Source organism: Budorcas taxicolor, chromosome 9, assembly GCF_023091745.1.
Source record: "Budorcas taxicolor isolate Tak-1 chromosome 9, Takin1.1, whole genome shotgun sequence".
In the NCBI taxonomy this organism is placed as follows: Eukaryota; Metazoa; Chordata; class Mammalia; order Artiodactyla; family Bovidae; genus Budorcas; species Budorcas taxicolor.
The window spans coordinates 94,626,755-94,639,074 of record NC_068918.1 but is presented as its reverse complement, the minus strand read 5'-3'; the positions used below and the strand labels follow the sequence as shown (position 1 = coordinate 94,639,074).

Genomic DNA, 12,320 nt, shown 5'->3' with positions numbered 1-12,320 from the left:
AACATTATGCAGCTTAATTAGAAATACTTAACTATTATTCCTTTAACCTAAAAGTTACTACTCTTTTCATGAAATTTTCCTAATCTGTATCCTTTCTGGTCTACCATGGGTAGCAGAGCAGTTATTTAATAACGAAAGAATTTCCATAGGGGCCCAAGACGATAAAATTACAACCTGAGGAGATAAGGCGCAGCTGAGTTGAGAACCATCATTAACCGGTATGGGGACACCACCCGCCTACCAGGAAATCCTGTTGGACAGCAGGTGCCGTCTCTACTTCCGGTGTAGACAGGGGGCTTTAGTTCACGGTCAGGCAAGTGTGGAGAAATGATTACATTTCAGACTTGCTTTTAGTAACTCTTTAAAGCTAACACACTAATTCATCTGAGTCTCCAGAGTAAAAACCTAAACCACTGCAATCATCTAGTCACCTGACAAACTAACCAAAGTGGGGTTTAAGCATTTTATTGTGCATATTCCTTTTACAGGAATTTTGATGCTTTACTGAAAGAAAACACGTGGTTGCTGCTTTGCGTACTTTCGGAGTGACTGAGGTAACCAAACTGTATGGCTTTACCCTTTTATCCCCCACCCAGAAAAGGTGACCAGAGTGCCAACCAGGGCAGAGTAGCTCGGTTCACAGCGAAGTGCACTCGGCTTCGCAGATTACGAGCATTATACCCGACAGTACGCTAAGCGAGTCAGAAAAGAATCTCCAGTACCAACTTCAGAATACTAATCGATATCGTCCAAAGCACAGACTCCTCTTCTTGGGACGCGTCTTCCGGGGCATAGGCGTGCTTGCGACTCGCATCAGAACCGCCCGAATAGGCGGCCTCACCGAACGGATGCGGCTCGAGCGTCGCGTCGCGGTAGACCTTCATCTCGAACGCGCTCTCCAGGTGGGACGGGTGCCCGTAGACCCCGATGCCCACGGGGCGCCGGAAGCGCGCGGGGACGGAGACGGCGTCGGCGCCGCACGTGGCCGACTGCAGCTCGTACTCGTCGAAGCTGGGGTGCAGGGTGCTGTCGGACACGTACAGGTCGGCGTCGCCCCGCAGGCTGCGCATCCGGAGGACGACCTTCCCCTCGTGGTTCAGCCTCAGGTAGCTGTAGTTCCCGGCCCCCACCTGGCCCTGCACGACGTGCAGCAGGACCCAGCCCTCGGGCACCTCCTCCTCGTCCGAGGCCTGCGCCGAGGAGACGGCCTGCGACGCCAGGAGCAGCAGGAGCGCGCCCGTCCACGGAGCGGCCATGGCGCGGGCGCCCTGCGGACAGACCACGGGGGGCGCTGAGCGCGGCCCGGCCGCCCGGGGGGCGCGCGGGGGCGGGAGGGGCAGGGGAGCGGCGCGCGCCGCGGTCGCACAGGGCGGGCGGCGGGGCGGGCCTCCGCCCGGGACTCACCTCTCCCCGCGGGCGCCGCGCCGGGCGCGTCCGGGCCGGGCGTCCGCGCCGGAGGAGCCGGAAGGGAGGCGCGCGCGGGAGTGAGGCGCTCGGAGGAGGGCGGTGCCCGGAAGTCGACCGGCGCCCGGAAGTGCGGCCGAGCCCGGTCGGGGGCAGTGCGTTGTTTCCGGGTTATCGCGAGAACGGCGCAAGGGTGCGGACGCGGGCTCGTAACCATGACGACAGGGGCGGGGCGCTGGCCCTAAACTGACTGGTGCTCAGCTGGATTGCGAGGACACCTGGCCACCTGGCTGACTCAGGGGTAGGTGAAGGGGCAAGTGCGCCCTGTTCTCTCTTAAAAGCCTGTTACTTCGTGAACTACTCCTAAGAGAAGCTTTAAAATGCAGTTGTGTTCATATTCAAGATTTATTTTGTTAACTTGGGATATGGTGTTAATGGGTGCCTATTGGCCACTGAAACATACTTTCCCAAGAAAGAGTATGTTCATTTTAGCATCATACTTTTGTGTTGATCCCAGTCCCCGTGTTTCATTTCAGAACGTGCTGAATCACTTTTGTGGAAACTGCTGCTGCTGCTGCTGCTAAGTCGCATCAGTCGTGTCCGACTCTGTGCGACCCCATAGACAGCAGCCCAACAGGCTTCTCTTTCCCTGGGATTCTCCAGGCAAGAATACTGGAGTGGGTTGCCATTGCCTTCTCCAGTGCATGAACGTGAAAAGTGAAAGTGAAGTCGCTCAGTCGTCTCCGACTCTTAGCGACCCCATGGACTGCAGCAGCCTACCAGGCTCCTCCGCCCATGGGATTCTCCAGGCAAGAGTACTGGAGTGGGTTGCCATTGCCTTCTCCTTTGTGGAAACTGGTGCAGTGTGAATATTAAAAACAGGCGATGACTCTTGTGCCCCTTTTTGTAGAACCTGAACTCTGTCAAGTAGCCACACGGTGTGGGTTGGTCATGTTCCTGAGGAGACCGTCATGTGTTGGGTTAAAAAATGTGTCTGTTGCCGCTTTGAAGTGTTACATCTGTGTCACCTATAGGCGTGTGGAAGAGGCTTGAGCGACTTAAGACGGATTATCTGAGGGGAGTGGTGTTGATTTGCGTGAAGTTAGGCGCGCTTCATCCAGGTGCAGAGTCTCTGGTTTGGGGTGGTGACGGAGGTAGCACTAGGGGCCCTCCACACCTCCTCCTGCAAGAAGTATCCGGTACCTGTGACATCCCGCTGAACCTGGGCCATTTCCAACTTGAGCATTCTCCTGTCAAGAAAGCGTATCAGGCAGGAATACAAGGGAGTGTATAAAGACACATAGAGACGCATCAAGAAATGACTTTAAACCTTCACATCATTGCGGTTATTGGTGGTCAGTGATTTGTGCTCCCTAACACGTCATGGTATGGACTGAAAAAGGCGCACAGCCTAAAAGTTGAGATTATGCTTTATTCTGAGGACTTCAAGCCTGGAACACAGCACCTCAGATGGCTCTGAGAGGCTGCTTTGTAGAGGCAGTGGGGGAGCCAGGATATATATAGGAGATTTTGTAACAAAGACCAGAAAGTCAGAACATCAAAACATTACTGTCAGTTAAATCCAGGGGTTCCGAAGAGTTGGACACAACTGGGCGATTGATTAACAACGACAAAGAAAACCAAATATCTCCATTTAAGGAATCTAGCACTTTTCTCGGAGAAGGCAATGGCAACCCACTCCAGTACTCTTGCCTGGGAAATCTCATGGATGGAGGAGCCTGGTGGGCTGCAGTCCATGGGGTCGCTAAGAGTCAGACATGACTGAGCGACTTCACTTTCACTTTCACTTTCATGCATTGGAGAAGCCAATGGCAGCCCACTCCAGTGTTCTTGCCTGGAGAATCCCAGGGACGGGGGAGCCTGGTGGGCTGCCGTCTGTGGGTCGCACAGAGTCGGACACGACTGAAGCGACTCAGCAGCAGCGGCACTTTCCTGCGTATGAGAAGGTGCAAGAATCTGGGCTCACTGAAATCACTCCTTCCATATGCGCCTCCCTGTCCCAGACTGGTGACCTGTGCTTTCTCCTCCTGAGCCTCCTCAGGGTGGCCCGTTGGGAGGTCGTGATGTGATGCCTTGGTGGTGACAGAGTCCTTAGTTTACTGACATGGCAGCAACATTTTTCTGTCAGCGGTTCTCTTTCATTTCATTTTGTGGCATAAAAGTACAAAATTTGTGTTTTAAGAACCAATGGTTTGTAAAATCAGGCTTCTCTCAGCTGGGACAATAGAAAGAAGATATCTTTTTTTTTTTTTAATTAAAGCAGCTAAATATAACCCTTTAAAGTATTTATTAACTTAGGAAAGGCCTTAAAGACACAGGGAGGCCAGAGTATAATTTGGTGCTTTCATACCTTTATGATCAACCATTGCTTCATGTTACACTAGTTCGGTTCTCCGTGGACCTAGAATTAGAAGCTGTCTCCTATTCTGGAGAAGACAGAGAACTTTATATTTTCTTTAGCTACTAAGCAAGCCATCAAGGGCATGTTAATTATGGTGCCATGTATCATTTTACTGTGGGCACTCAGCCTACTGTCTGATTACCACACTGTGTTTTCCAAACTCAAGAATAAATTGGCACATTTCTGGCTGGGTTAGTCACTAAAAGAGAAAGAGTATAATCTTTTTATAATCAAAAGGGAGTAATTTTCTCTCTCTAAAAATATACACATTTATACAAAGAAGAAGAAACAGGAGGAGATGGAGAAGGTTTGAACAGTGGTGCTCCTTGAAAAGTAGAGAATAATTATGTTTTTTCCTCTTGCATGGATTTTCTAGTTTTGTACAGTCTACGTGTTCTTCTGTGTAACTAAAGGGGCTTGAATGTACAGCCTGCCCCCGTCTGAGACTGCTTTGTGCTCCATGGTCACTGGCGTTTTCAGAGCCAGGGCCTCTGTAGCGGTCACCTGTCACCACATTGCCTTCAAGTGCTTATGCGGCCTCAGACACCCAGGAGCCGCATCAGCAGCTGCCTGCAGCATCTTCTCAGGCTTTTCCTGGGATGTACACATGGGACTCTCAAGCTGACTTTCTCTGGGAAGTCACGGCAAGGAGGTGGCCCAGGGAGGGAAGGGCCAGCGGCGCTATCTCCGTTCTGCGTGGTTTCCTCCCGTGCGTTCTTTGGTTGATGCAGCCTCTGGAAAATAAAGATATTCCTGCCAGCTGGGTTGTTCTAGAGATGGCTGAGAAAAATCCATTTTCTAGGAAACTTTTATTTGATTGTTTTAATTTGCTAACAGAAAAGTCAAGTGAGGATAGTTTTCACCTGAACATTTTATTCCATTTTAATTGTGTTTACCTTACAGGTTCATGAGAACTGCTCTGTCTTGATCCAGTGCGGGCGGGGTTCTTCCGGGCAGAATGTCTGACTTGTAGGCACAGCCACCATGCTGGTTCCTCATCCAAGAGGAAAGGAGAATGCCTCTAGGAGCGCCAGGCGCTCACTCCTGCTCTGGTGTGTGCAGTCCTGATGTCACCCAGGGTCGGAGACACTTGCTCTGGAGCTCAGGCTCCGCCCCTCTGAAAGTCAGACGAGAAGGGCGGCCGTCTTGCTGTGACGGTGGGCAGAGCAGCGCCCGTGGCCTGAAGTGCTGGTGGGGAGGGTGTGCAGCTGGGCCGCCGTGGTCCTCGCCCTGGAGCCCGGCTCCCAGGTGCCTGCATCCCCCGCCCCACTCCACCCCCACCCGCCTCCTGGGCTGCACGTGGGCCTGCAGGCCTCGGTGTGGGGCCGTGCACACTGCACGGCCCAGTCCGTTACGGCTGCTGAGACGGAGGGAAGCCTCGCCAGGCCCAGGACAGAAGGAGCAGACTCCGATGCTGGGGCCCCGCGGCCCAGACCTGGTCCCGCTCCTCTTCACAGGGCGTCCATACTCCGGCGCAGCACCTGCGTTCTCATGGGATTCTGTCCCTCAAGGAGAGAACCCTTGCAGCTTTGACTGACGGTCCACCAGGGGTCCACCCACGGCAGGTTACCCTTTAGGATGTCATGGCCCTCCACTGCTTGGCGTCTGGGGGCAAATCTGAAAGTCTCCACAAAGAAATGAAGGGCCGGCCGTGGGCTGGCCATGAGGGCAGAGACAGGGAGGCTTAGCATTCACTTCAGCTTCACGGCTGGAAGCCCGGAAGCTAGGACAGCGGTGTGCAGCAGTGAGACGTGGGCTAGGGCAGAAAGGTCTTCACGGGGAGGGGCCGTGGACTGTGTGCTGGCTGGCCTGTCACGCTCACGGGGCTGCCGTCCAGGCTGTCCGGGCCAGGTCCCAGTCTGGACTTGGGATCGGCCCGTCTCTGCCTCCTGGCCGCTCTCGACTCTCACCCTCACACGCTGCTGCCAGATGACCACGTGTCTCCTGAACGCCAACCCTCCTTGCCTCGCCCCTTTGTTTAGCAACCACCAGAAGTGCCCCAGGGTCATGTGAGCATCAGGATGACCCTGTTCCATGATCAGTTCAGTGGCCACCGAGCCATGCCTGCCCTCAAGAGCATCAGCTCCCCACCTCCTGCCCCCTTCCTGTCTCTGCAGGTCCCTGCCCACAGAGTCCCCTTCTGCCCTGACTGCTACTTCCCCAAGAGGCCTGTCCAGGCCGAGTCCACACCAGCAGCCTGGTGGCCACAGGCCTGGGTTCCCTGAGGAGTCCACACGACCAGCCTGGTGGCCACAGGCCTGGGTTCTCTGAGTCCATCCGACCAGCCTGGTGGCCACAGGCCTGGGTTCTCTGAGTCCACACGACCAGCCTGGTGCCGGGGCGGTCAGGCCTGGGCTCTCCGAGTCCACACGACCAGCCTGGTGCTGGGCGGTCAGGCCCTTGCTCTTGCCTTTGTTGGTGGTCATGCCCCTGGTTTTCAGGTGCACTGGGAGGCTGTGATGGGCTGTGGGGCAGAGCGGAAGCAGGTAACCCGGAGCCGCTGCCTCGTGTGTGAGCTGGGGACAGGGTCTGAAGCTTTATTTCTGTCCGTGTCTCATTGATTTATGCTTCATAAGACACGGCCAGTGAACCAGTGGTCACGTTATCCGAGACAGTCAACCCGGATGACAGGATGGTGTAGGGTAGTCGACTGGGCCCCAGATGAACAGCAGATGGCGACGTATTGTGCGGTTCTCCACCGACCAGCGTAGGAGGTGGCTTTGTATCCTCACTGGTTGACAGCTGTCGACTCTGGCTGTGATCTGGAGGTGCGGCTCGGGGCTGGTGATCACCAGGCCTCTGCCAGGGTGGCGTTCCCTCTGTCACCAGCGGGGGCCGCCGACGCCCCACGTCTCTGTGGGTCTGCTCAGTGGGAGCCCAGGCCTGCATGACTTGGAAGCCTGTGGGAGCAGTGAGCAGTCATGGCAGGGAACCTCTGGAGTGGGCAGGGCTTCTGGTGTCTCTTTCTTGAGGGAGAAGTGGGGAGATGAGTCAGGAGGTGTGACGTGCGTGTGTGACCGCACTGGTAATTGGGCATAAGCAACAGACTGGTCTGTGTTAAGCGTCATGCCCGTGGTCGTTCATGTGTTCTTGGGGCTCCAGGTGGAAGATGGAAGAACCACGAGAGGCTTTCTCCAGGAATGATGGCCGTGTGGGTGATATCGTGGTGGAAAAGTTCCTGGTGGATTCCGTGAAGCCTGCATCCCACGTTCAGCTCGCCTGCAGTGGGCAGTGCTGTGCTTTCCCTTCAGATGGAAACGAGCTGTGCATATGGGACACCAAGGACCCTCCTCACCAGGTGTGAGTTACACGTGTGTCGTGTTCCGTCAGAGACTTGCCATCGCTGCTCTGTCCCTCTGACGCTGCTGGCATGGTTTTGCCCTTTGTGGATTCAGCTGCCAGCTCTGGGAGGAAAATGCTAACAAAACGAAACATACTAAGGTTTGATTTTTAGGAATTAAACTGTCTGGAATCACTTTATTTAAAAACAAATTTAAATTAGTTAAGATTTCTTCTTGAATAAGAGTATAAGTAAGGAAAAGTTCATCTTAACACTATCAAGACAAGTCGAACTTTTGGATTTTTAGATTTTTTAACATTTTTTAATTTTCTTAAATAAAAAAATGCCCATGGTCATTCATATGTTCTTGGGGCTCCAGTTCTTGAGCCACTTCCCTGGTGGCTCAGAGGGTAAGGAGTCTGCCTGCAGTGAGGGAGACCTGGGTTTGATCCCTGGGTCGGGAAGATCCCCTGGAGAAGGAAATGGCAACCCACTCCAGCATTCTTGCCTGGAGAATTCCATGGACAGAGGAGCCTGGCAGGCTACAGTCCATGGGGTCACAAAGACTGAGTGACTTCACTTCATTTTTTAATTTTTGTTTTGCTTATTTTTAATACTGCATTTAAGGGAGTTTATTGTGTTTGTTGCAGAGCTTTTAACATCAAACTGATAGAGCTGTAAAGACATCAGGTGCGTTTTGCTAATGTTTGAGCTTAATATAAGCGGCGGAGAAGGCGATGGCACCCTACTCCAGTACTCTTGCCTGGAAAATCACACGGATGGAGGAGCCTGGTGGGCTGCAGTCCATGGGGTCGCGAAGAGTTGGACACGACTGAGCGACTTCCCTTTCACTTTTCACTTTCATGCATTGGAGAAGGAAATGGCAACCCACTCCAGTGTTCTTGCCTGGAGAATCCCAGGGACAGGGGAGCCTGGTGGGCTGCCGTCTATGGGGTCGCACAGAGTCGGACACGACTGAAGCGACTCAGCAGCAGCAGCAGCAGCAGCAGTATAAGCGGGGTGATGCATTGCGCGTTCTTTTTTGCTGCTTTCTTTGATTCCCGAGTTCATGTTCCTGAGATTCAGTGAGTTCTTGTTCCTGAGATTCAGCGAGTTCATGTTCCTGAGGTTCAGCGAGTTCTTGTTCCTGAGATTCACCCGTGTTCAGTTCCTTATTGTGCAGCGTTGTTTTGTGGCTAGACCACACTTTACTGTTCTACTGTTATTGGAGATTTGGTTTGTTTCTGTATTTGATTGCTACCAACATTTTTTCATATGTCTTTTGATACACATGTGTGTACAATTTCTGAGTCAAGGGGAGCATATATTTAGTCTAAAAGCTAAGCCGGGATTTCTGAAGTGAGTGTTCCGACCTGTTGTCCTTCACATGGTGGGTGAGACTTCCAGCTGATCCACGTCCTCACCCCCAGTTTGTTGTTTTAGCTTTGTCCCTCCTTGTGGGTGTACTGGTATTTGATTATGATTTGAAGTTCCCTGACGATTAGTGAGCTCTAACACCTTTGACCACATCTACTATGGGTGTGCTCGTCTGGCCGTTCTCTTCTGTGACGTACGTGTTCAGTCTCTTGCCATGGTTCCCTACTCAGTCATGTGTCTTCTTGACTTGAGAGAGTTTTTTAGGTATTCTAAATATGAGCTTTATATTGCGTTGCGTTTTCTAGAGTTTTACGTAAGTGGAATCAGGCAGTTTTAACTCTTTCTGTCGACTTCTTTCGCTCAGAGTAATTGTTCCGAGATTCATCCACATCGCTGCAAGTGTCCACAGCTTGTTCTTTTGTGTTATTGAGTAGGGTCCCACCCTGTGGATGCACTGTGGTTGGTCTTTATCCATTCTCCTGCTGACGCACACTGAGGCTCTTCTTTTTGTCTGTTATAAAGGGAGCTGCTGTGAGCGTCTGTGCGTCTTGTCTCACACGTGTCAGTTAGGTGTCCGTTGGGTCAGGTTGGTTGACGCTGTGTTCTCTCGGCTCTCTCTTTATGAGCACTTGTTCCTGCAGTCGCTGAGGCGTCCTGAAGCCTGTGACCAAGCGCGGGCTCCCTGCTTCTCTCCTGCCTGTCCTGCTCCATGTGTCCTGAAGCGTCGTGAGGCAGTAAGTGCTCGGCATCTTGATCTTCTTGATGAAGTGATTCCATCACGCGGCGGGACGTGCTTTGCCTGATTCCATCACACAGCAGGCCATGCATTGTCCTGATTCCATCACGCGGCGGGACGTGTGTTGTCCTGATTCCATCATGAGGCGGGACGTGTTTTGCCTGATTCCATCACGTGGCAGGCCATGCATTGTTCTGATTCCATCACGTGGCGGGATGTGTGTTGTCCTGACTCCATCAGGCAGCAGGATGTGTCTTGTCCTGATTCCATCACGCGGCGGGATGTGTTTTGCCTGATTCCATCACGTGGCGGGACGTGTTTTGCCTGATTCCATCACGTGGCGGGATGTGCCTTGTCCTGATTCCATCACGCGGCGGGACGTGCTTTGCCTGATTCCATCACGTGGCGGGATGTGTGTTTTCCTGATTCCATCACTCGGCAGGACGTGCCTTGTCCTGATTCCATCACGCGGCGGCCGTGCGTTGCCTGATCCCACCCCGCGGCGGCCGTGCGTTGTTCCTGCTGACGTTTCTTACTCTGCGATTCTCTTTTCTTTTTGGAGTCTACTTTATACTTTTTTTTTTTTTTTTTGTATTTTAAGGCAATTATTTTTTAAGAGCAGTTTTAAGTTTGCTGCAAAATTGAGGGGAAAGTAGAGATTCCCTTTATCTCTTTGCCCCCAAACATGCATTTCCTCCGCCACGCCAGCCCCTACATGGCACATCCGTTACAGTTGATGAGCCTGCAGCGATGTTGTTTTTACCTGAAGCCCACAGTTTGCCTTAGAGTTGACGTGTGCGCTCTATGGGTTTGGACAGGTGTCCAGTGACATGATAGCGTCATGCAGCGTGCTTCCCCTGCTGAAAGTCCCCTGGGCTCTGCCCGCCCTTTCCTCCCCCTGACCCCCTCACCCTGGCAGCCACTGATCTCTCACCGTCTCCGCAGTTTTGTCTTCTCCAGAATGCTGTGTGTTGGAATCATGCAGTGTGTAGCCTGTTCAGATTTACTTCTTTCACTAGTAATTTGCACTGAAGCTTTCTCCATGTCTTTCCTTGGCTTGATAGCTGATTTTTTTCCAGTGTGGAATTGCATTTTCTTGTCTGGATGGGCCAGAGTTTGTTTATTCATTCACCTACTGAAGTTGCTTTCAAGTTTTTGCAATTATGAATAAAGCTGTGGTAAACATCAATTTTTGTGCAGACATAAATTTTCAAAGTGAAGTGAAGTAAAAGTCGCTCAGTCATGTCCGACTCTTTGTGACCCCACGGACTGTATAGTTCATGGATTCTCCAGGCCAGAGTACTGGAACAGGTAGCCTTCCCCTTCTCCAGTGGATCTTCCTGACCCAGGAATCGATCTGGGGTCTCCTGCATTGCAGGCAGATTCTTTACCAGCTGAGCTATGAGGGAAGCCCACTCCTTTGGAAAATGCGAAGGAGCAGGATTGCTGAGTTGTATGAGGAGTATGTTTCAGTCTGTAAGAAAGTGGCCCTAGCAAAGGATGAGAGTTCCCCTTGCTCCACGTCCTTGTAGGCATTTGGAATTGTCTACTCTGGATTTTAGCCATTTTGACAAGTGCGCAGTAGTATCTTATTGCTGTTTAATCTGAACTTCCCTGATGACTGCGTTTCATGCTTGCCACCTGCGTCTCTTCTTTGGTGAGGTGTCTGTTAAGGTCCTTTGTGCATTTTTAATTGAGTGGTTCATTTTCTTGTGTCTTAAGAAGTCTTTGTATATTTTGGATAACAGTCCTTCATCAGATATGTCTTTTGCAAATATTTTCTCCCAGCCTATGGTTTTTGTTTTTGTTCTCTTGATAGTGTCTTTCATGGAGCAGAAAATTTTAATGTTGAGGAAGTCCAGCTTATCAGTTCTTACCTTCATGGGTCATGTCTTTCATGCCTCATCTGAAAAGTTGTTGCCAAGCTCAGGGCATCTGGAGTTTGTCTGTGTTGCCTTTCGGAACTATATAGCTTTTCCCACCGTATTGCCTTTGTTTCTTTATGAATGGTCTGCTGACTGTTTCTGGCTCTCTCTTCTCTCCCAGTGATCTGTTTGTCCTTTCTTTTCCAACGTCACACAGTCTTGATCAGTGGAGCTTTAGAATAAGCCTTGAACTCAGGTAGGTCAGTCCTCCGCCTGTGTTATTTTACAATATTATGTGACTGTTGTGTCTTTTGCCCCCGCCAAAATAAACTTCAGAGTGAGTTTGTTGATTTCATTTGGATTATACTGAATCTATAGATCAAGCTGGGAAGAACTGACATGTTAATAATCTTGAGTCTCCATATCTGTGAACAAGGACTCTCTCCTTTGATCTAGTTCTTCTTATAATTTTCCAACCTTGTGTACATGGAATAACACCACTTGGTCATGGTTATGATTCTTTTCATGAATGGTTTGGTTGGATTTGGTAATATTTTAAATGTTTGGTGAGGATTTTTGCATCTCTGTTCATGAAGGAAACTGACTTGTGATTTTCTTCTCTCGTCATGACTGTGTGGCTTTGGTATCCAGGTAATGCTGACTTCAGAGAATGAGCAAGGAAGTAGTCCTTCTGTTTCTTCTGAAAAGAAGTGTTTCCTCTAATTTTTCTTCTGTTTTCTGAAAGATATCTGGTAGAGTTGGCAACATGCCCCTCCCTCCCACCTTGGGAGGCTGTATTTCTTTTTTAAGCAGAAATTTGTTAAAATCCACCCATTGCTTTTTAAAGGGAAGAAGTGCAGAGTCAACCTCACAGCTTTTGAGTCTGTTCTCAGAAGTACTTTGTAGCGGGATGGAATTCTTTGCTCATCTCCCATTAAGACTGTTCCGCTTACGCCCAGACAGTAATGCATTTAGTTGCACCGTTTTTGTGCCCCAGCCCCATAAGCACCTTGCTTCTCAAGTGCTTAGTCAGGAGCGTAGCTGTCTTCACTGGAGAGGCAGCCTTGGTGCTGCAGTCCTTCCTCTCAGCCTTCTTCTCTGGTCTGAATGCTTCGCTGCCTTCAGTACTCTCTGATGTCTGAGAAAATGTTTGGTTTTTTTGGCAAAGTGTGTCTCTTTTATCTTGTCCTTCTCATGGGAAGGTAGGTACAGATGAACCCAGCTGCCATGGACGTA

At 51.0% G+C, this 12,320-nt stretch overlaps 2 protein-coding genes across 2 annotated transcripts in view; one reads left to right on the top strand and one right to left on the bottom strand.

Annotated features, from left to right (window-relative positions):
* Window positions 1-449: 449 nt before the first annotated feature.
* On the bottom strand, window positions 450-1,444 carry C9H6orf120 (chromosome 9 C6orf120 homolog). Its single transcript, XM_052645502.1, has 2 exons — window positions 1,405-1,444; window positions 450-1,268 (listed from the first exon to the last, which is right to left on the bottom strand). Exon 2 carries the CDS (start codon window positions 1,254-1,256, stop codon window positions 702-704), a length of 555 nt encoding a protein of 184 aa, XP_052501462.1. The 5' UTR covers window positions 1,257-1,268; window positions 1,405-1,444; the 3' UTR covers window positions 450-701.
* A 5,491-nt stretch (window positions 1,445-6,935) lies between these two features.
* The window catches only part of WDR27 (WD repeat domain 27), a 142,933-nt gene continuing 137,548 nt past the window's right edge, over window positions 6,936-12,320 (top strand). The window contains 1 exon segment of the mRNA XM_052645900.1: window positions 6,936-7,124. Coding sequence (XP_052501860.1) covers window positions 6,936-7,124 — 189 coding nt within the window.